A 21,144-nucleotide genomic window follows, 5' to 3' on the forward strand; every position below is an offset into this window, starting at 1 on the left:
GCATTGTGCAGGGGAGTCGTGCATATTATGGGCTTCACCGACTGCTGAGATCCAGAAGACTTCGGGCCCGCACGAAATGTGAGATATATCGCACATTGATTCGCCCGGTGGTCCTCTACGGACACGAATCCTGGACCATCCGAGCGGAGGATGCAAACGCTCTGGGCGTGTTTGAGCGACCATTTTAGGCGGTGTGTTAGAGCATGGAGCGTGAAGGAGAAGGATGAACCACGAGCTTGCTGAGCTGTACGGCGAACCGAGCATCCTGACGGTGGCGAAGACTGGCAGGATACGATGGCTGGGGCATGTCATGAGGATGCCGGACTCATGCCCCACCAAGGTGTTCGGCAGCGATCCCCAGTTCGGCATAAGGCGCAGGGGAGCACAGCGAACTCGATGGCTGGACCAGGTGAAACGAGACGTGACGGAGATCGGGTGTCTGCATGGATGGGAGGCTCCAGCCAGGGATCAAGCATCCTGGAGAATTACTGTTGACCGGGCCATGTCACATCGACGTGCTTTAACGTGAGCAGGCAAACAAGAGAGAGAGAGAGAGAGAGAGTCGGTTGTCATCAGTGCCTCATTTGAATTGGGTTTCGAAGCCAATAATGTTGGCGTACTTCTTCTTCTTCTTTGGCGCAACAACCGCTGTCGGTCAAGGCCTGCCAGTACCCACTAGTAAAGTGAGCTTGGCTTTCAGTGACTTATTGTTACCATAGCAGGATAGTCAGTTCTGCGTATGGGAGCACGGTCTATTCGGGACTTGAACCCATGACGGGCATGTTGTTACGTCGTACAAGTTAACGACTGTACCACCAGACCGGCTCATGCGTACGTTAATGTTGGCGTACAAGTAAACTAAAACTAAAGTAATCCTTTAAAATTCGTTGCGCAACCCTGAAACCGAGCCAAATTTGCTAGTCATTTCTCATGCGTAAAGATGTATCTTTTCCACAGTTTTACACCAGTACAGCTTTATTGAATTGCTCAAAAACCAACCATTGCTTGTTATTGTGAGATAATGTTCGCCCCGTTGCAAGCACCGTTAAGTTGTACGGGCCCTTTTTGAAGAAGCGAAAGGCGCCCAAAATTAACATGTTTTTCGAGCGCCTTTCACTGCTTCATCTTTGAAAAGACCAACCCAAATTATACAAATTAAACCCCCTTTCTCAAAACCTCACAAAAATACTGCCGTCGTTCTTACGAGAGTGGAATCTTGCATGAGCTTGTGTATTTTCATTCTCCAATATATCTCCTAATCCTTCCATCGACACACAGTAACATTAAAATTAAAGGGAACTCAAACATTCCTGCTGTCTTGTACACCTAAACGCAGCAAAACGGTGCAAAACTTACCGTTTTCAGTACCTACGGAACCAATAAATGATGAACGCATAGTATTTCATTTCTGTACTGTACTATCCCCTAGCTAACGCTCTTTATCTCTTTATCTCTTTCTCTCCGCTGTCTTCCGAATCAAACAAAATGATTTCGATTCTCCTTGCCGGCTTTACAATTCCTGCTGTATCCTATCATTCTTATGCTGTACTCTTTGTTCCGAAACAAGATTGAATTACCTGCAATTGTTTCGTTAAGATATTCTCCTGTCTGGGGGCCTGATGCTAGTTCAATTATTGAGTTCGTTCTATTTTGTGGGATTAAGTGTACTCTTCTCTACATTTCCGTTGCCTTTCTAGCAGGATTTTAACCGCCGACCTAACTGAATCTTCTTATAATTCAAATTACAAAAATACGATGGACCATGTAACCACGTTGCGTATCCAATGGCTTACAAATCCTCGTCCTCGTCTGGCAGGGCCGTTGCCTGTGCCTCTTCCAAATCCTTCTCGATCTGTACCTGCCAGTCCTTGTCCATTTTAACTTCCGGTGGAAGCAAGGCAGGCATGGCAACGAACTCCAGGTTGGGATCACCGACAAGCTTGCGAGCCAGCCACAGGAACGGTTTCTCGAAGTTGTAGTTCGATTTGGCAGAAATATCATAGTACTATGGTGAAGCAAAGAAAAACAACCAATCAGTTATACATTACTCTCACAGCGCTCTTTGCTCGCTTTCTCGCGTGCATCACTTACCTGTAGGTTCTTCTTCCGGTGGAATACGATGGACTTGGCCTTCACCTTACGATCCTTGATGTCTACCTTATTACCGCACAGAACGATTGGGATGTTTTCGCAGACGCGCACCAAATCGCGATGCCAGTTGGGCACGTTCTTGTAGGTCACTCGAGACGTTACGTCGAACATAATGATGGCACACTGTCCCTGGATGTAGTATCCATCGCGGAGCCCACCGAACTTTTCCTGCCCGGCCGTGTCCCACACATTGAACCGGATAGCACCACGGTTCGTGTGGAATACCAGTGGATGTACCTCTACGCCGAGGGTGGCGACGTACTTCTTTTCAAACTCACCCGTCATATGACGTTTGACGAATGTCGTTTTGCCGGTACCACCGTCGCCGACCAGCACGCATTTGAAAGTTGGCATATCTGCTTCCGCCATTGTTGTTGCAGCTTTACTCTTCGTCTGTTGCAAAAGCTTTACTTTTATGCGAGGAGCCTCCTCCGGGTCAGTGCTTCTATCCTTCCTTTAAGCTGGTACCGCTCGGCCTCACCTCAGTCGTCCAACTGGGATCCTGAGTTAGTTTAACGTTGTCTGCCTTTCGATTGGAGCAACACATGCAATAATACGGCGTTCGAAGTGGGGGGTGGAGGGAAAAAGTAAAATCAATTAATCTCCTGCTCTTTTTTTACTATGATAGTGAGAAGGAATAATAGCCTAGTTCAGTTTGTAAAAGGAAGTATTGCGTTAATAAATAGCTCTTAAAAATCATTGTCCAAATTAATATTTTGACATTTGTGGAAGCATGGTCCCAAAAAGTAGGAATTTTTTTTTCTAGCTGAAAACAGGCAGCTGAAAAATGCGGCAAAGACAATTATCGAGAAACTTCCTCGCAATGACAGGCGGTGGTAGGAAGATTGCAAGGTTAATTTTTTTTTTCTATGCCAATTCCAACAACATCCGTGCTTACAATGCTGATGACGTCACGGAGGGAAATCTAATAGCCGTGTGGCGTACCAAATTCCATTGCCAAAAATAGGATCTGGTATAACACTCTGGATAAGCAAGCATGATTATTTTTCCCAATTAAAACAACACAAACGATGTCACATAAAATGACACCTACTGCTGCCGGGAACCTCATCGCAACCAACCTCTGCTGCAGCTGCTGCTGTTGATGATGCGGCTCAAGGGTCAGGTCAGCATTATGCCTTCTTTTCTATAGCCTTTTACCGCTCTTTCCGGAATAGTGCCACTTGAAACATCCCCACCCAATTAACAGCACTTTTGGAAAATAATATTCATTTCATGAGTGCGTTTGTCTATGGCTTGAATCTAACACTACCCTAAAAAGTGACGCAAGCTTTAAATAGATAATTGAGATGTAACTTAATCGAGAAACGCAGAACATGCATCGCATCTGCAAACTAATATCCGGAACCAACCGTTTTTGCTTGTGCTGCGAATCGGAGAAAGATCTTCAACAAAGGCTAGGTAACGGCGGTGGTTGTCAAATGTACAGCACACGCTTCTGTTTCTGCGCCAATATTCCCGGTGCCCGGGCTGATGCGATCGAATGGCAGATGTTCCGGTAGATGGAAACGAAACACTTGTATCGTTCAAGAACGAAATGCTTCATTCGCCCAATCGCAAAAAAAAACGTATAGCCAACCATGTTACAAATATCTAAATAGCGGTTTAAAAGAGGCCTTCTTTGCCCATCATTTTCTCGTAAATTTCGTCATGCCGTATCTGCATCGCCACACCACTTCTTCCCGACGCCGAAGCCGGCGAAGCTCCACGGAATTGTATGCGCGAAAAACCACCTTGGAATGCACTTTCAACAAACACTCTGCACTGCAGCCATTGCTATTACCTTCAAATAACTGTTTCACACAACCCTAGCGATGGTAATTGTTCTAATATCGTACTATTTCAGCACTTTGGACCAGTACTTACAGCAGGATAGCTTGATCACACCACGAAAAAACGCTCAAGATGACGAGCAGGGACCAGGTTAGCAAACGAACGACGTCAGGAGGCGCGAAATGTGCGGCTATGTTGACTGTTGTCCTATTTTGTCCTACGTATCACCCAAGAGCGACAGAGAAGCACACAAGGCGGAAACTGAGCAAGAAAATTCTCTCTTCAAGATATTTCCACTGACAGCTGTCAGCTTGTTTAGGTGGTTGAAATAACGGTCAAGCAGCGTTCGGTTTAATTTTAAACAAGTTAATCTCTGTATTTCTCCTCAAATATTTATAATTTTAGGTACAATACACCTTTCGTTTCCTTTGCTTGAAATCTTTTGTTTAAATCATAACACACAGAAAATGCTTTGCTCTCAAAAACAACGATTTTCAAATATTGCGTTTCAATTTTCGTAATTACCAAGCAAGAGCAAAACAAATTTAATAAAATCCACCTTAAACAATATGCTAAATAAGAATGAATAAAAAAGAACATTCTCATCCTTATTTATGATGAGTCTGTGGCATTATCGTTTGTGTAAACAATGTAAATGCATGTTTATAGAACACCAGAGATAACCGCGATAGGCCGTACGTTGCAGGTTCAGCGAAAACGGATTCTCATTTAGCATTCAACTCGGCGAAGAATCACGATGAAATCGTTCAGTTTTATCGGGCTAATGGCACCGGTGTTTACACCGTACACGAATAACAAGTGAGTTTCTGTTAAAAAGGCAAGATTCGATTCTACACAGTATTCCCACTCGTTACAGTGAAAAGGTAAACATAAACGCCATCGAACCGTACGTAGAACTGCTGAAAGCGAATCATGTAAACGGTGTCCTCGTCAATGGGACCACCGGTGAAGGTATGCTGATGACCACCGAGGAGCGTATGTTGGTAACAGAAGCATGGCAACGATCCTGCAAAAAACACGGCATCACCATCATGATTCAGATTGGCGGTGCTGCTTATCCGGATGTTGTGCAGCTGGCTCAACATGCCTCCAACATGGACGTGGATGCGGTGCTGTGCCTTCCAGAGCTGTATTTTAAACCGAAATCATGCGAGCAGCTGGTCACCTACCTGAAAGGTGTAGCCATGCATTGTCCCACAACGCCCTTCTTCTACTATCACATTCCGATGTTTACAGACGTAAATTGTAAGGCGAAACGAAATTCTGTACACCTGTTATATTTTAACACTTTGCTCTCTCTTGATGGTTACAACAACTCTTGTTTGCTTTAGTGCACATGCCAACGTTTCTGGATCGCGCAGAGAAGGAGATTGCAAATTTCCGGGGAATTAAATACACGAGCGGAGATCTGGAACAGGGCAGCTCGTGCTTGAAGGAAGGCCGAACCATATTCCTCGGTGCCGATACCATACTGTGCGGGGCAGTGGCTGCCGGTTTCGATAGTTTCATTATGACGACGATCAACATCTGTCCGGAAGCTGCGCTTGAGATTATCGCCGCTATGGACCGGGGCGCGGTAGCGGACGCTAGGGAAAAGCAGCGTTTGCTAAACGCACGTATTGCTGAAATTTTAGCCCACGGAGATTGGGTGTCGGCGATGAAAAAAGCGTTCCGGGAAAGATTCCCTTCGATCGAGGTTGGCACCACGCGGCCACCACTGAACATGTGAAAAGTGATCTGTGTACGGTAATTAAATGAATGAAATGTATTTCCTGACGCTTTTCGTCGTCACATCTAATGACTGTCCATGAACTGAAGATCGGAAACGAGAAGTATCGTTTGCGGGAGTGGCCGCGGCTGAGGAGATAACACCGTCAATACCTGCTTGTCCATGTTGACGTTGGTAACACAGATAAAACCGGCCACGTTTGTCTGTATCACGTTCTCGTCCGTGCTCTCGGCAAAGCTGACCGCCAGGATGTGGTGCAACAGCTGGGGGCCGGGCTGTACTGCGACCAGCTTGGTATAGTTGTCTTCCGCCTTCATGCCCAGCGGCAGGCACGAATCCGGCAGCGGCGGTGAGCCAACCTTAAATATTTTTATGTCCGAAAACTTTACATCGAAGCTATGCGGGAATAGGGGCATTTTGGAGCCGTAGAAATATTCTCTAATGCGCTGATCTCTTGCCTCGGTGCGCTGCGATTTGGTGCGCTCCACAACACCACCGCTTTTCGGCAGAAACACAACCTGCACGGTGCCCTTGACATCCCGTAGCAACTCGTTGTACAGGCGCTCTTGGTCGAGCACAAAGATAGCGGTCACTTCGAATGCTTTGACGGTGTGCAGGATGTGCGAGTAGCCGGAACCTTTCACCCAGCCGCAGGTGTTGATTATCATTCCGGACGATTTGGCCTTTTTGTTAGCCTGCAACCGTTCCAGGGTCGTTTCGGCCAGCTTCGAAATCAGCACATCATAGAACGTACTGTTCGCCGACGGTGTACTATGGCCGTAGTGGTAGACGAGAGGGGCCTGTTGCGAGAAGCCCTCCGCTACCGGCGCTGGTCGCTCGACGAGTAACGCACCTATGGTGCCGGGTATGGCGATTCCTCCCTGACCCACATCCAAGTCGACGAATATCGGGCGTCTACCCAGCCGCACTGCATAGTTCAAGAATATGCGGCACAGCGTGGTCTTTCCGACATCGGTGGGGCCCACTACCATCACGATTGGGCCTTGTGCGTCCTCCTGTTCGGCTTTGTTGCGCAGATGCTCCAGAGCAGAGTTAGCATTCAGGTACATAACCATGGGAGTTTCTTTGGCAACGTACGCTACGTCCGGCTTGCCGCGCAGCTCGATCGTACAGCCGTGGTAGGTAAAGATCGCTACCTTGGCACCGGTAACGAACTCGTACGGCTTTTTTACCACCAGCTCAGTCCCGAACAGTTCCGCTTGTCCATTGAGCAGCTAGAAACAGCGAAAACGGTATTACTCATTCATTGCTGACGCAGTACCTGCGTCGGTTGCGCGTCTACCTACCACAACAGTGACTTTTTCGTTTTTGTTTTCTATTTCAAACCGCAGCTCCGAATCGGACTCCAGCTTGTAGTCCGTCCTGGGGACGGCTTTGTCGTCCGTCATGATGCAGCCAGAAGAGAGTTTGTTTCAATTGTACTGCGAGTATTTAATCAACACGATTAGTTCATGCCTAGATGAACGTGTACGCGATCTCGTTACCCGGTTTGTTTACCCCGTTGGTTGACAGCAATAAACGTCATATGTAGCCAACAAAAACATTGATTACGAAACTGCGTTGCTAGTTGCACTTCTTCTACGGCATATCGACACGGCATAGAGCGCTCCGGAGGAAAGCCATGATTGCCACAACCCTCCGCCAGCTGGTGGGCCGCTCACTTTTCACCGTACAGCAACATTTGGTAAGATTTCAGAGCGGTGTCGATGGGCCCGGTAGCGTACCGAAACCCGGCGTCGCAAACCCGGACACCATATTCGACAAGATAATCAAGAAGCAGATACCGGCAGATGTAATTTACGAAGACGAGAAATGCATTGCGTTCAACGATGTTGCTCCTCAAGCGCCGGTTCATTTTCTTGTGATTCCAAAGAATAAAATTGACAAGCTTGAAAACAGTACGCCCAATCAAACGGAGGTATAGCAGCAATGTTTCAGTGCACAGAACAACGAATCGGGAGAGAATAATGAACATTTATTTGATTCTACTTTTTGCAGATATTGGGGCATCTGTTGCATGTTGCCGGGCAGTTGGGAAAATCGAAAGTAGGCATGGGACAATTGTGCGAGACCTATGCCGCACACTCAGTTCATTATAGTGTGCGGTTGATCGCCGCACGCGAAAAAGTGAACGGGTAGGTCTTCCGCACGCATACAGAACTAACTGAAATGTGCTCTGAAAGAGATGCAAGATAACTGTCGGTGTCATAGACTGAACGAAAAAAAAACATTCGTTTTGGGTCGGCAGAATTTGTCACACACAACGACACAAGAAGATCGATCGCACTTTGCGCAAGAAAGAATGCACATATTGCTAGCGTGGTCAGATTGATCAATCGCACACAGCCGCACAAAAAGAACTCCTGCCGCACACAGACCCCATTCTGAGTGAGAAAGAACACTCATAGCCGATGGGTCATTCGCACACAGCCGCACGCGTGTTCAGTTGGGTCTGTCGCACACTACCGCACAAAAAGAACTCTTGTCGCACACTGCCGCACGCGCGTTCTGTTAGTTCGGTCGCTCACTGCTGCACGCGTATTCAGTGGGGTCAGTCGCACACTACCGCACGAAAAGAGCTCTTATCGCACACTGCCGCACGCGCGTTCAGTTAGTTCAGTCGCACACTGCCGCACTCGTATTCAGTGGGGTCAGTCGCACACTACCGCACAAAAAGAGCTCTTGTCGCACACTGTCGCACGCGCGTTCAGTTAGTTCAGTCGCACAAAAAGAACTCTTGCCGCACACTGCCGCACGCGCGTTCAGTTAGTTCAGTCGCACAAAAAGAACTCGTTAAGCGCACAGCAACATAAAAAAGAAAGCTTGTAGATTTTACTCATTTATATTAGCTTTTGTTACAAATCAACTTAAGTATATACAGTTTGTTCTCGAGCTACGTTTTCTAAGTTCTTGTGTGCAATTAGTATAATTGGCTCAAAGGATTCTCAAATGCAAGATAAATTACTGTTTTACCAAAAATTTTAGAGCCTCTTAAAAACCAGAAATTTTCAAATTTTCTGCATGAATTGTGATACATAAATGGTTTAATGTAAAAACCTAGTTACCTAGTTATGTATGAACCGCGTATCTCGGACTGACGGTATTTATAATTAAAAATGCAGCCTTAAAAGCAATAACTTTTTGTTCTTGCATTAAAATCTCGATAAAATTAAACATAATATTTAAAAAATGGTACTTAGCTACAATTGAGCGACTGACCTACCGCACGCGTTCAGTTCATCATACTGAACGAACTACATCGCACGCGTTCACTGAAAAGAATCAAATTGCCCAAGCCTAATCGAAAGCCCCCAAAGGATTCCGGCTGGTGATAAATAATGGTGACCATGGATGTCAAACAGTGTACCATATACACCTGCACGTTATAGGCGGACGCCAGCTCGGATGGCCTCCCGGGTAATTGTATCGCGAACTGCACGTAACAGAAGCAAATAAATGGACCATCGTGCGGTTATCCATTTCCATCCTGAATATTCTGATTTTCTGATCCGACCACCGTTGAAGGAATTTAAAAAAAATCGATGACATCCGAAACACAGGCTGACAGGCGCTAAGTGGACGGACTGTCAATAGTCAGCAGAAAGCAAAACAAAGTCAGAGTAAACAGGTTCGATATGAAAACAAAACAATACTTGCACTTTCTAACCCGTTTTTTGCGTAGTTCCAGATGAGCAAAATGAGCGACCAATCCAGCGAGGCGTTAAGTGGTCCCAATGATAGCTCCATACCAGCCACAGCAGTGGAAGCTGAGAAGGACAGTGAATCAGACTCATCCATTAGCTGTGCTAAACAGACCGCTGACAACAATGATGATGAGTGTCCAAAAACGTTCCCGTTCACCGATGCCAACGATAGCCCGAGTGCAGGGGATTTGGCTCACTCTACACGCTGTAATCTGAAGGTGCGTACGAAGTGCCATCGACTGCAGAATCGCTCATCCCCGTACAGGACGATACGCCCGTCGGCGCTACTCGTCTCCCGCTTTCTGGAGGCCGTTTCGCACAATAACACGGAAAAGGTGCAGGAAATGATACAGCAAGGCATGTCACCGAACACGTCCGAAAGCTACTTCAACCGGTCGGCGTTGCATATTGCGTGCAGCAGAGGATTCCGAGACATCGTTCGCCTCTTGCTAGAGAACGGTGCCAACCCGAACATACGGGATAAAAATATGAACACACCGCTGCACTTGGCCTCCAGCACGGAAAGTGTCGAGGTGGTGCAGATGCTACTCGATTTCGGCACCAACGTGCTGCTGAGGGATTCGAATGGTTTGCTTGCGCTGGACTTTTCAATCGGTAAGCTCCGGCTCTCGGAGCGGCTCATCTCCAAAATGCAAAAGCTTACGCAAAGCGACATACACAAGCATCGTGAAAAAACGGCCGACGTTTGCGAACGAATTTTTGCCGTATTTAAGCAGCAGGTCCGAAACCTCGATCTGCCAAGGCAGGGCCTGGACCAGGAAAAGCTGGAACAGATGCTGAATGATTTTTCCGAACAGCTCGGCAAGGTGCGCCAACGGCAAATCGATCTCGATTCCATCGTCGATCAGATCAGCAATCTGAAGGTGAAAAGTGAAATTGATAGCGACGTCAATTCGTTGCTCTCCACCCTGCAGCAGTTCACTCTCTGAACTGTGGAAGGACAATTATTCATTCGGTGATGGATCAAACGGTTTCATGCGCGCGGATTACATTCCATATCCATCTAATACATGTATAGGCCAAGTTTCTATGTAATGTGTGTATGTGTGTGTGTGTGTGTGTGTGTGTGTGTGTGTGTGTGTGTGTGTGTGTGTGTGTGTGTGTGTGTGTGTGTGTGTGTGTGTGTGTGTGTGTGTGTGTGTGTGTGTGTGTGTGTGTGTGTGTGTGTGTGTGTGTGTGTGTGTGTGTGTGTGTGTGTTTGTACGTATAATAGATTACTTTTGTTTCGGCTCTCCCTATTGTACATTCAGGTGCTTTATGTAGAATAAATAATAAGCTAGACTATACGCCTTTATTTGCGTGGTTTCTGGGTGCGTTCGATCTTTTCGCCCCGCTTTCGCTTGTTTAACGGATTCCGCGGATCGTACACGTCGTACCAATCGTCGTCCTTAGTGGCGGCATCTTTCGCTAGGATTGGATCCTTCTTTTCAAACTCCAACCGGTGCGAAAGCCAATTGTCTCCCCGAATGTCCTCCTCTTCGTCGACGGCAGCACTGGCGTGCGACTCTGGATCCCGCTCATGGGCGGAATGGAGCTTGGATTTGAACTTTTGCAACAGCTCCATGGTGAAGTTTTCGCGCGAACTGCCTTTCTGGGGCACCTGTTTAGTTTTCTGTGTGTATTCTTCCTGCACCTTTAGCACCTCATCCATCACTTCCTTGCGGGACGATTTTTTGGACACCTTCTTCTGCTCACTCTCCTTATCCTTGTCCTTGGAGCGCTTGTCCGTGTGATAGTCGCGCTTGAGTTTCGTTATCTCCTGTCGGATCTTTTCCGCTTCCTGCTGTTTGGCTTTCTTTCTTTCGCTTCCAAGCCCGTAATCGGAATCGGAATCGCTTTCGCTTGCATCCGAAGGGGGCGGTTTCCTCTCTACTGCTTTCTCGTCCGGTTTACGCTTCAGCTTTTCTCGCACACTTTGTGCACCGTCTTTGTTCCGCGAAGCCTTCGTTGAAATGCGATGCTGTTCCGCGTCCTGTTCATCACTTTTGGGTGAGGAAACTGCCTCATCGTCAGACGAATCCACCCGTCGACGGATTTTCGACTCCTCTTCCGCATTGGTGCTTGCCGTTTGCTTGCTCAGCTGAGGATCGTCCAGCACGTCGTGCGATGATTTTCCCCGTCCGGATGCATTTTTCTGCACATACACCTGAGTTTCCAGCTCTTCCTCTTCCGCTTCATCGCCGAATGATAGAAGCCCAAAGTTTTTAACCCCTTTCTCCTTCCTCTTCTTGCTTGCGTTCTCGTTTTCCTGTTTCGATTTGGCCCGATCCGCATCGCCCGTGCGCCGTGGTACGATGTCGTCGAATGGGTTGTTTAGTACCTCCGTCCGAATGATACGATGGGTAAAGTGCGGGCGCTCATTTTCATACACTTCGCCTTCTTCCAGCTTCAGCATGTTGTATATCGTGTCGCCCGCAACCTTTCCAAACAGTGTGTTCTGGTTCTGCAGTTCTGGCGTTGGTCCCATGGTGAAGAAGAACTGTGAGGCGTTATCGTTTCTGCCGGAATTCGCCATACCCACCAGCCCGCGCCGAACGTAGCGCAGGCGGGAGTGAAACTCATCCTTGAACGGATGGCCGTACACCGATTCGCCTCCCGTGCCGTCGCCATTCGGGTCCCCTCCCTGCACGATGAAGCCTTTCACAACACGGTGAAAGATCGTGCCGTTGTAGTAGCCTTCCAGGCATAGTTGTATAAAGTTCCGGCAAGCCAACGGACATTCCTTCGACCAAAGCTCTATGTCGATGTCGCCGACAGATGTTTTTAGTAGAACCTGCAAGGATGCAGACGTATCGGTAATGCTAAGGGACTTTCGGTTTGCCACTGTGATGAACAGCGTTTACCTTGCCCGACGTCGGTGGCTCTTGTATGTAAATGTTGCTCATCTTAAGTTAGCAAGTGCTTTTCCTGAAACTTTCAAAATTATTTACTGCTGCGAAGCGGAGGCACCGCACCAAAGTGGATTGTTTGCAGAAGGCTTGTTTACGTTGATGCGTCTTGACATTTCGTTTGACGTTTGCAAGGAGTGTCGAAACACGTTGAGAGCTACCGACGAGAGCTGGTGCATCATGTCCGAGGCGAAGAAAATAAAGTTAGACTCGACGGAGAAAGGATCGCAACAACGGAAAGCCAAGCATGGAAAAGCAGGCAAGCGCAACTATTACGCGAAGGTGCGAGACGACAATGGAACAGGCGATGGACCGAGGGACCGCTGCATGAAACCCGGCCACCGAGGAATACTGGTAACGTGCAACGGGCACGTTCGTGACTGTGTACGCGACAGCTATCGCATCCTGAATGAATACGCAGACCAACTGTACGGACCGGTTGAAACCCCGCGTTGCGAAGATGAGAATCAGCCCGACGGTGGCAGCGACGAGGAGGACATCTCGGTCAAGCTGCAGAAAGAGGCGGAAGCGGCCGGTAAAAAGCGTAATGCAGCATCTTTCCGCTTCCAGAGCGTGGAGAGCGGGGCCATGAATTGTCTCTTCATCCACACCGTGCTGCCCGATCCGAATGAGATAGTCGTGAAGCTAATGCGAGATTTGAGCGCTACCAAAAAGCACAAATCCCGCTTCATTCTGCGAATGTTGCCCATTCAGGCGGTGTGTCGTGCGAACCTGAAGGACATCATGGATGTCGTTGGGCGATTAGGCGACCAGTACTTTCTGAAGGAGCCGAAAACGTATGCCATCGTGTTTAACCGTCGGCTCAACAATGACCTCTCGAGGGACGACGTGATTCGCGAGCTGGCCGATCTCATCACGTCCAAGAATGCGGGAAACAAGGCGAACCTGAAAAACCCTGAACTGGCGGTCATTGTGGAAGTTATCAAGGGGTTGTGCTGCATCGGCATCCTGCCCGAATATTACCCACTTCGGAAGTACAATGTTGTGGAACTCGTCGCTATACGGGACCCATCGTCATCTTCCGCGACGGAACCTGCCAAGGCGAAGGATGTCAAGGAAGCGGGGGAAACCGTGAACGAGCACCCGAAGCCAGAAGAGCAGATAAAAGCAGATGCCGCCGCTGGGAAGAAAGCAAACTCGCCCAAAATAACGAATCCATCCGACGAAGCTTCTGGGTAAGAAGAATGTTTATTAATCAAGCAAGGATGGTAATGTTAAAAAGAAAAAAAAAGTACATAACGTTAGTGAGTTCTAATAAAAACGAAACGAATTTGTGCACACATAATTCGTCTGTATACGGCCTTTATCGCCCTTCTTCTCCCACAACCTTAATCGTCAATGCTTCGACCGCTTATGTTGTCCCGCTGCAGCAGAATGTCCCTCGATCGCGGTACTACACTTGGAATTTGTGTTCTGGATCTCGCTCAACGGTGGAGCGCTAGGGGTAACGAAGTTGCTCGACCTCTTCCGACTTGGCGGCGTCTTGGTGGGGGAATACTGTTTCAGACACTCCACATCGTTGAACACGACCTGCGCACCTCCACCGCTGGTAGGGATCACGTCGCCCTTGTACAGCTTCGTTTCCAGCTCGCCTTCAGTGTCGGCATCCTGCGATATCAGACAGTACTTGGTCGTCTTCTGGGCTAGCACATCCTTGTCGGTGAGCTTAGTGACGGACTTGGAGTTGCAATAGTACGGCTGCAGAATGGTTCCCAGTGGAACGGGATTAGCAGCACGATGTTCCAGCCATCGTTCACCGGTCGAGCGCGATCGTCGATGTCTACCGTTTGCAACTGCCGTGCCGGGCTGTTCAAGAAACAAGGAGGGCATACATTTAAGTACCGAAGCTCTGTGGGCCGTCCCAGGGGGAGGGAAAAGAACAGGACAGACTTACCCTTGATCCGCGCGGCGTAGCGTACACAGACACCAGCGACTTTACGTTCGGCGTTGACTCCAGCTTGTGAAAATCTTTGTCGACGCTGCTCGAGCGACCACGCGCTGCGATTGGCGTGCCCTGAATGATTTCCGACACCAGCCGGAGACGCTCCTCCTTGTCCCGCATTTCGTCCTGCAGTTTGTTTTTCTGCTCCATCAGCTTTATCTCGAGCTCGCGGCTCATCTTCTCCGATTCGACGGCTATCTTGGACGTAAACTTCTTGCGCTGGCGTTCCTTTTCGAGCTCCTTTTGGCTCACGAGCTGGGTCTTCTGGTTGAGCTGGGTTTGCAGTTCCCGCACGCGCTCTTCCAGTTGCCGGTTGCGACGGTTCAAATCGTCAATCGAACTCTCGTAAATCACGATCTTGTTCTCGAGCGCGATGATTTTCTGCTTGTTCTGCGCCAGCACTCCCTTGTATGAAGTGTTTTCGGTACGTAGCGACAAATTATCACTCTCCAGCTTGTGCATATTCATGCGCAGTCGATTCTGGCGCGCATTAAAGTCTTCGCGGAGCAGTTTGCGCTTTTGAATTCTCAGCTCTAACACTTCGGAGAGCTTCCGCACGAGCTCGTCACTTTCGGCCGATCCTAGCTTCATGTCTGCCACGAACGGCTCCAGACTGTACACCAGCCCAAGGTCGAACTCCATGCGATCACCGTTGGATTCGGTGGCGCCAGCGAACGGTGTATGAACGTGGTGCGGGTGGTTCCTTTCGGCCATATCGCTAATGGCCATCTTAAACAGCTGATTTGCCTTACGGCGCCCGGGCGTAAGGCCCATGTCGACCTTCATCGGTGTGGGTCGTGCTATTTGTACGTCCTGCGTCATTTCGGCGAACTTCATCACCTGGGCCGTTTCGTCGTAATCTTCGGCCCGCGGATTCACGCACACAATCATCCGCACCTGGCCTTCGCCATCGAAATAGTTCTTGAACAGGTGGGTAATCTTCGAATCACGGTACGGCACCTTCTTACCGCCGCATGTTTGCTGGTTTTCGCGCAAGATCTCCAAACATGTTCGCAGAGTCATCAAGCTGTTGTTGATGTTGCCAGCCTCACGCAACCGCTGTCCAGTGTTGCCCGTCCTGTTCGTGCGCTCGCTGCCGGCCAAATCTACCAACGAAAGCTGACTCACGGTAATGGCGTTGCGATCCTGCACCACGTTCTCTCCTTGCACGTCAACCGGGGCTTGTACCAGTCGGATGGTAAAAACGGAATGGGATCGACTGGATTCGGCATTAAGAATCGTGTGTCCCATGCGCTTCCGCTTTTGGCCAATCTGGAACAGCTCTAGTGCCTCCTCAACGGATTTAACCTCCACCTCCGTCACGCCGTGCACAAACATATTGTGTTGCGCATCTTCGCGAACCATTTTGCTCTGCAGCGTCCTGAAAGGGAGATGAGCAAAAGTACATTAATCATTGCATTTGTGCGGGGAACTCGATGTGATTTCATACTTTTGAATGGTGGTTTCTTCTAACAAATCGTACACACTGTTGTTGTATACTTCCACATAATTTATAAATACGGCGTAAATGTTGTCCTCCTCGATTCCACTGATTTCGGACGGCTCCACTGAAACTTGAGACGCCACCTCCTGGTCTAGGTCCTTCTTTCTCGTGGATTTGGTCAACTTGGCGTTCAATTCGGCCTGCCGCTCGAGCAATACCTCTGACTCGGTCAGTATATCAAACCCATTCAGCCGATCCGACTTGAATGTGTACTTTTTGGCCTGATAGTCCGCAATGGTGCGAAACAGCGCATCCAAACAGCGCGGCATGATGCCGCGATGCTGTAAATCGCCGGTCATAGTGTACGTTTTGCCGCTGCCAGTGACACCGTATGTGAACAGCAGCCCATTTCGGCCACGAATCAGTCCCTCCACGAGCGGCTGCGCCACACTCACGTACACCTCATGCTGGCGCACGGCGTCGTCGAACACTCGCTTAAAAATGTACTGCGTTTCCTTCAGATTAGCGACCTTATAGTTGATGGCTATTTCCGGGGGTGTCAAAACGACCGTATGAGGATCGGTGACGCGCAAACAAGTAAGATCGGACTCGCATGGTGGCGGTCGAACGCGGCAGTACACTTGGACAGGATCTTTTCCCAAGTTGTTGCCAGAATTTCCACGACTTTTGATAGCCGACTTCGGCAATACCTTCAAAGGTGTTTTCTGCCGCCTGAAAAAGAAATGATTTGCACATGAACTATCATTCCGACCAAGCTAAAGCGCACAGCGCACTCACATTGTCTTCATTGTCCAAACACTGATATCGTCGCAGTATGAGGTAAATTGCTTTCATGAGAATTAACACGATTTCGTTATTATGATGCGCGTAGAGGGAGAAAGTTTATAATACACGTTGTAATCGGATAAAAAATTACGACACGCACTGGTTGAGGAAAACGCTGCTCCGCTAGGGTTCGTTGATTACCATTGAATGTTCGTTATGTTTAAAAATGTCAAACCGTTGACAGCGAGACACATAACAACGGAATCGTCAGGCTGTACCACATTGGACATATGTAGCAAAAGACATAGAAAACATCGCACGAACGGTTCGATTTGATTTTGGGTCGAATATCACTGATACATAATTACTGCATACTTTATTCAGTAATTGTTATAAAAAAAACATGAAATATGGTTCATTTATACCGTATTATTCGATTTTTTATATTGTACGATTGAGAATTGTCTCAATGATAAAATATTCTCTCGTTTTGTAAGAAAAAACATCGCACAAGAGAAATATTTCATTTGACTTTTCCCACATATACATTTATATACCTTGCGTATATGTACTTTTCCTGAAAACAATCGCAGGAAGCGTCTGTAGTTCGTGGGAGTGTTGTTTGAATAGTTGTGGAAATTTGGTCTTGTAAAAAAAGTACATAAATGTATTTTACCGATGTTGTAAATTTACGCTGTAGCATCCAGCTAGCTATACAGCTTCATTGAATTAAAAGCTTGTGGACAAATGAAACAAAAAACATTGCAGTGTGTGGGAAAGTATCCATGATGAAAGTGAAGATCGTGAGGGTGTTCATAGCATTAGAGCACGATCGAAAAGTGATGTTGGCAAAGACCTGCTGGTATATGATTAGCCAACCCAGGAACTTAACCAACTGTAGCCCCCGGACTCCTGCAATATGGCGAAACATTCAAGAGTTTGTGACGAACGATGCAGAACTTCACCGAGAGTGGTTTCGTAGACTACTCTTCGACAACTTCCAGGACAGTGTGTTTGTTGCTTCCGTTGATGCAGTAAGTAGTGTAGTAAGCTATCAATTTCATGTACTAACAACCCTCTTACTTATTTACATACATATACATATCCATTTTTTTCACGTCGAAAGGAAGTTAAGAATGAATTTACAACAGGCAATTCAATTTATTACTGTATCAACTATAGGGCTTGTTTGAAGCAATACTCGAGGAAAAATGTTACTTGAAATTTTTCTTAGATTCAGTTAAATACATAGTCCAATAGGATATGGTGAATATAAGAAAGCTGACAGGGAAAATGATTAAAGATAGCTGATCCAATCTGCCTCGCTGGGAGCCTGCATACAGGAGTGCAACATCTGCGACGTTCCGAAACCTGAAATGAACAAGTAAAATGCTCATTTTGGGGAAGGAAGGATGCAACAACCAACCTGTCTTGGCCTTTTGGTTGCATTCACTTCTGAGATATGAGCCTTAATCTCACCTTTTCCTGGTCATCACAGACGACACTTTCTGGGCGCTTTGTACAGTGTCTTGTATATTGCTGAGGGAAGCTGACGTTGTTTTGCTGTTGTGATCGTGTGGTTGAATCTTGTTAGTGCCTGAAACCTTTAGGGTGGCATGCTCCAGACCATTTTCGCGTTGAAATGATGCCGAATTTATCTGTTGGGTGTAAATGTTGGTAAGGGTGGTGTGTGCTTTTACTAAAGTGCAGCATAAACGGAAAAAATGCGCTTCTTACCGATGTGTCCATCGTGCTTTGAGCCATCGTCACTGCTGACTGCAGTGTGATGGAAGGTGGTATTGATGAGGCATGCTGAGCTTTGGCCACACGCCAATGCTTATCGTATCGTATCCCGAACAGCACAATAAAGTACTCCATTAGTGCAAAGAACACAAACAAAGTACAGGATATGAGCCACACCTAAACGGCGATAGTTGATCATAAGTATAGAGTAGAGAGTCTAAAATCAACCTGTCCAACGACTGCTTACTTCAAGGCACTTCAGTTCCAACGCATCTGGTGAATTATTCCTCACTGTATCGAACATCGTTATCAATGATAGCAGTGTTGTGACTAGCAGCACCATCCGCCCTGGCACGATTTCTGGGACGACCACAAAAGATCCCCAGGATATAGAGACGAATAACGTAGATGGAAGATAGTTTTCCAGCAGATAGCTCTTTACTTCCCTCGACAGGGTTATTTCTAATCTAGCTGAACTATGATTATCTGCAAGTACAGTGCAAACAACATATGTACCATTGCGTTAGTTGCATTGCATTTTGGAGTAAGTTTTCTTTTGTGTTCAAGTACCATCGCTGTAATTGACTATCTGTGATTCCTGTTCAGTGTAGAAAGAAACCACATACTTTGGAAGCCGAAAAAAACCATCCCCAAAGTCATTGGGGAAGGATAAGGCATTTTCGGATCTCCAGCGGAACCGTAAATCTTTTACTGGATATTTGTCTATAAACAGAAACAGTTAAAGTAGTTTGTAGTAGTCAAGATGAATCGCTTCGTATGTATGAAGCGCTGAACAGTCGAGATACGTACAGCTGCTGAAATCGACAGGACATCTCTGCACATCGAGCGGGTACAGCACAAAGTCCATGTCGCATTTGATGATGATTGTTGCTCTAAAAGTGAGTGTAAAAATCGACTGTTTTCATTTGTATTCCTTGTTGCGAATCATCTTTGCAGGCTTACCCTATGCTCAAGCTGATGGTGCTGTTTTCATATAACCGTAGGCTGGATATTTCCTCGAATAAGGTTAGCATTTTCATCTCTCGCAGTTGTCGAATGTAAAGATCTGGAACCCATATCATATCTCGGTCGGCTTTCGTCAGTTCCACATACTCGCCTACCTTGTTGTTAAACACAGGCTGTATTCGAAGGTCTTCCCATGTAATTTGAAGGAAGACATCGAAGGAAATTTCCTACAAGCAAAAACAGTGCGCGCTCTAGCATGAGACAGCATATGGAGCTTTGGGAGCACGGCAAGCTCGATAACTTACTTCCTTGTTTTCATCCACGCCTGATATTCGGTTAATGTACAGCGAAACGGATACATCTGTAAGTGTGCCTGCTGGTGTTGGCGTGCGCACAGAAAAGTGGACGGAAAATGGTTGCATTAACAACATTACCTGGCTGGTAGAGGAAGACAAATGGATATATTTGTTTTACCTGGCTTTACGTTTTTATCATACTCGATGCCCTCTAGATACTGGTAATTGATAGTGGCCGTCCTAGCGGGGATACATAGTTCGAAAAGCCAAAACAAACTGCAACGAGAGCGATGCATCGAGTCATTAAGATAATTGAAACGATATTTGCTCCATTCGTTCATGTCCACGCGTCAACTAATATTGCATACTAAAGCAAGACACTTTACAGCGCACATAAGCATAGTCAAAATAAAAGCAAAACCTGCGCCAGTATGTAGGGCGTTTGATTTAACCACAGCCGCCAGCCATTCAGCCAGCGAATGTGTGTTAATAGGTTAATGCCGTATAAACAATTAATTGGTTACAACAGATTTACCTTGCTATGTATGTGCAACGCATAGTCTTTGTATGCTGTAGGCCACTTCATTCATGCTTCACATTTCACACTCTCGAACACGGGAACAAGTATTACTGAAGAACGTGAATGTATAGTGAGCGCACTGAGACTGGTTTTCTGATCGTACACCAGAGATGATAACGCATTTAGTTCACTGCACGATCCATTTTCAGCGACGCCATCATTAGGAATCGATAAAACTTTTCCTTTCTTATTGTTCACCGAAAGCTCGCACCATAGCACGTGTTTCGCAGAATGGCCTGCTTCGATAGTCCTGTTTGATTCACCGCTTTGAGTTTACTTACAGGAAAGGGCGCTTTTCTTGTGGTGGCGATGGGTATTTTTAGTCTTCGTACAGTTAAATGTAATACCGATATTTGTTTTATGATTAAAGCGTACACACAGACGTTCTATTTATGATTCGGTTAAATTACGCACTGACAAACTTTCCCTGGGTGGTTGGTTGGCGCCGAGCGTTGCACAATCGATGAATTCAGATCCACAACTAAAAACCACACCAGAGAGAGCTTATACCACCTTCGAACTACGACAGGAGGGTGCGTGTTACGAAAGTAGTGTGTTCAGCTCATTCATTCAAGCCGTTATGAATATTCGTGTGCCCGCGAGCGTTTTTTTTTATTCGCTTTAATTTAATCAATAATAGCTAGCTCATAAACTTGAAAGCAGTCTTAGTGCTGGTGTGTTGGTCTGACATCTACCAGCTCCTCCAGGGAACCGCAGGGTCGCGTTGTTCAGGCGCCGCCAAAGGTGCGGGCGTCCTAGGTGGAGCCTTGTAAGACGACACACAAGGCAAGGTAGAAATGAAACGATGACACGCAACGATATCATTACTTTTTTTGGTGTATGTAGCACATGGCCACACGAACACACGGGGCCATCACGCTCGCTGTGTAGGAAGACGTGTAGGATGTGTAGGAGCTTTGTGTATTTTACTTGTAGCTTCACACTATTTACTACAACATTTCTTATTGCTCAGGTATTGGAAAGAGTGTAGCATTGACGTACGGTGGGTTCCTCTCGCGTTTTCCGCCATGCGTACG

At 47.1% G+C, this 21,144-nt stretch overlaps 9 protein-coding genes and 1 long non-coding RNA gene across 12 annotated transcripts; 5 read left to right on the top strand and 5 right to left on the bottom strand.

Annotated features, from left to right (window-relative positions):
* Window positions 1-1,200: 1,200 nt before the first annotated feature.
* Window positions 1,201-4,168, bottom strand: LOC121591409 (GTP-binding nuclear protein Ran). The gene is made up of 3 exons (XM_041911870.1): window positions 4,039-4,168; window positions 2,092-2,677; window positions 1,201-2,005 (listed from the first exon to the last, which is right to left on the bottom strand). Exons 2-3 carry the CDS (start codon window positions 2,518-2,520, stop codon window positions 1,790-1,792), a joined length of 645 nt encoding a protein of 214 aa, XP_041767804.1. The 5' UTR covers window positions 2,521-2,677; window positions 4,039-4,168; the 3' UTR covers window positions 1,201-1,789.
* Window positions 4,169-4,335: 167 nt separating this feature from the next.
* Window positions 4,336-5,734, top strand: LOC121591407 (N-acetylneuraminate lyase A-like). The gene is made up of 4 exons (XM_041911869.1): window positions 4,336-4,350; window positions 4,652-4,764; window positions 4,823-5,211; window positions 5,298-5,734. The coding sequence occupies exons 2-4, from the start codon at window positions 4,703-4,705 to the stop codon at window positions 5,693-5,695; spliced, it is 849 nt and encodes a 282-aa protein (XP_041767803.1). The 5' UTR covers window positions 4,336-4,350; window positions 4,652-4,702; the 3' UTR covers window positions 5,696-5,734.
* On the bottom strand, window positions 5,228-7,289 carry LOC121591405 (protein CLP1 homolog). The gene is made up of 3 exons (XM_041911867.1): window positions 7,201-7,289; window positions 7,003-7,137; window positions 5,228-6,930 (listed from the first exon to the last, which is right to left on the bottom strand). Exons 2-3 carry the CDS (start codon window positions 7,102-7,104, stop codon window positions 5,761-5,763), a joined length of 1,272 nt encoding a protein of 423 aa, XP_041767801.1. The 5' UTR covers window positions 7,105-7,137; window positions 7,201-7,289; the 3' UTR covers window positions 5,228-5,760.
* LOC121591410 (histidine triad nucleotide-binding protein 1-like) lies at window positions 7,273-9,208 on the top strand. The gene is made up of 2 exons (XM_041911871.1): window positions 7,273-7,634; window positions 7,715-9,208. Exons 1-2 carry the CDS (start codon window positions 7,338-7,340, stop codon window positions 7,853-7,855), a joined length of 438 nt encoding a protein of 145 aa, XP_041767805.1. The 5' UTR covers window positions 7,273-7,337; the 3' UTR covers window positions 7,856-9,208.
* On the top strand, window positions 9,157-10,545 carry LOC121591406 (ankyrin repeat domain-containing protein 54-like). The gene is made up of 2 exons (XM_041911868.1): window positions 9,157-9,344; window positions 9,399-10,545. The coding sequence occupies exon 2, from the start codon at window positions 9,405-9,407 to the stop codon at window positions 10,368-10,370; it is 966 nt and encodes a 321-aa protein (XP_041767802.1). The 5' UTR covers window positions 9,157-9,344; window positions 9,399-9,404; the 3' UTR covers window positions 10,371-10,545.
* A 29-nt stretch (window positions 10,546-10,574) lies between these two features.
* LOC121591412 (spliceosome-associated protein CWC27 homolog) lies at window positions 10,575-12,379 on the bottom strand. Its single transcript, XM_041911874.1, has 2 exons — window positions 12,285-12,379; window positions 10,575-12,214 (listed from the first exon to the last, which is right to left on the bottom strand). The coding sequence occupies exons 1-2, from the start codon at window positions 12,324-12,326 to the stop codon at window positions 10,733-10,735; spliced, it is 1,524 nt and encodes a 507-aa protein (XP_041767808.1). The 5' UTR covers window positions 12,327-12,379; the 3' UTR covers window positions 10,575-10,732.
* A 52-nt stretch (window positions 12,380-12,431) lies between these two features.
* Window positions 12,432-13,626, top strand: LOC121591413 (THUMP domain-containing protein 1 homolog). The gene has a single exon (XM_041911875.1). It carries the CDS (start codon window positions 12,432-12,434, stop codon window positions 13,527-13,529), a length of 1,098 nt encoding a protein of 365 aa, XP_041767809.1. The 3' UTR covers window positions 13,530-13,626.
* Window positions 13,520-16,730, bottom strand: LOC121591411 (kinesin-like protein KIF23). The gene is made up of 4 exons (XM_041911872.1): window positions 16,535-16,730; window positions 15,743-16,468; window positions 14,245-15,673; window positions 13,520-14,156 (listed from the first exon to the last, which is right to left on the bottom strand). The coding sequence occupies exons 1-4, from the start codon at window positions 16,543-16,545 to the stop codon at window positions 13,686-13,688; spliced, it is 2,637 nt and encodes an 878-aa protein (XP_041767806.1). The 5' UTR covers window positions 16,546-16,730; the 3' UTR covers window positions 13,520-13,685.
* Window positions 16,731-17,055: 325 nt separating this feature from the next.
* Window positions 17,056-19,241, top strand: LOC121592959. Its single transcript, XR_006004710.1, has 3 exons — window positions 17,056-17,556; window positions 17,649-18,199; window positions 19,223-19,241. It is a non-coding gene; the product is annotated as an uncharacterized LOC121592959 (long non-coding RNA).
* Window positions 17,737-20,697, bottom strand: LOC121592954 (glycine receptor subunit alpha-1-like). 3 transcript variants are annotated; one of them, XM_041914919.1, is made up of 10 exons: window positions 20,063-20,696; window positions 19,706-19,803; window positions 19,537-19,604; window positions 19,229-19,458; window positions 19,076-19,158; window positions 18,836-18,988; window positions 18,513-18,751; window positions 18,260-18,442; window positions 18,002-18,180; window positions 17,737-17,893 (listed from the first exon to the last, which is right to left on the bottom strand). In XM_041914919.1, the coding sequence occupies exons 1-10, from the start codon at window positions 20,083-20,085 to the stop codon at window positions 17,737-17,739; spliced, it is 1,413 nt and encodes a 470-aa protein (XP_041770853.1). In that variant the 5' UTR covers window positions 20,086-20,696. The 3 variants fall into 3 exon arrangements, with proteins under 3 accessions (XP_041770853.1, XP_041770852.1, XP_041770854.1); XM_041914918.1 differs by having other exon boundaries at window positions 19,537-19,607; XM_041914920.1 differs by lacking the exon at window positions 18,836-18,988 and having other exon boundaries at window positions 19,537-19,607; window positions 20,063-20,697.
* Window positions 20,698-21,144: the final 447 nt, after the last annotated feature.

This window comes from Anopheles merus, chromosome 2L, assembly GCF_017562075.2.
Source record: "Anopheles merus strain MAF chromosome 2L, AmerM5.1, whole genome shotgun sequence".
Lineage (NCBI taxonomy): Eukaryota > Metazoa > Arthropoda > Insecta > Diptera > Culicidae > Anopheles > Anopheles merus.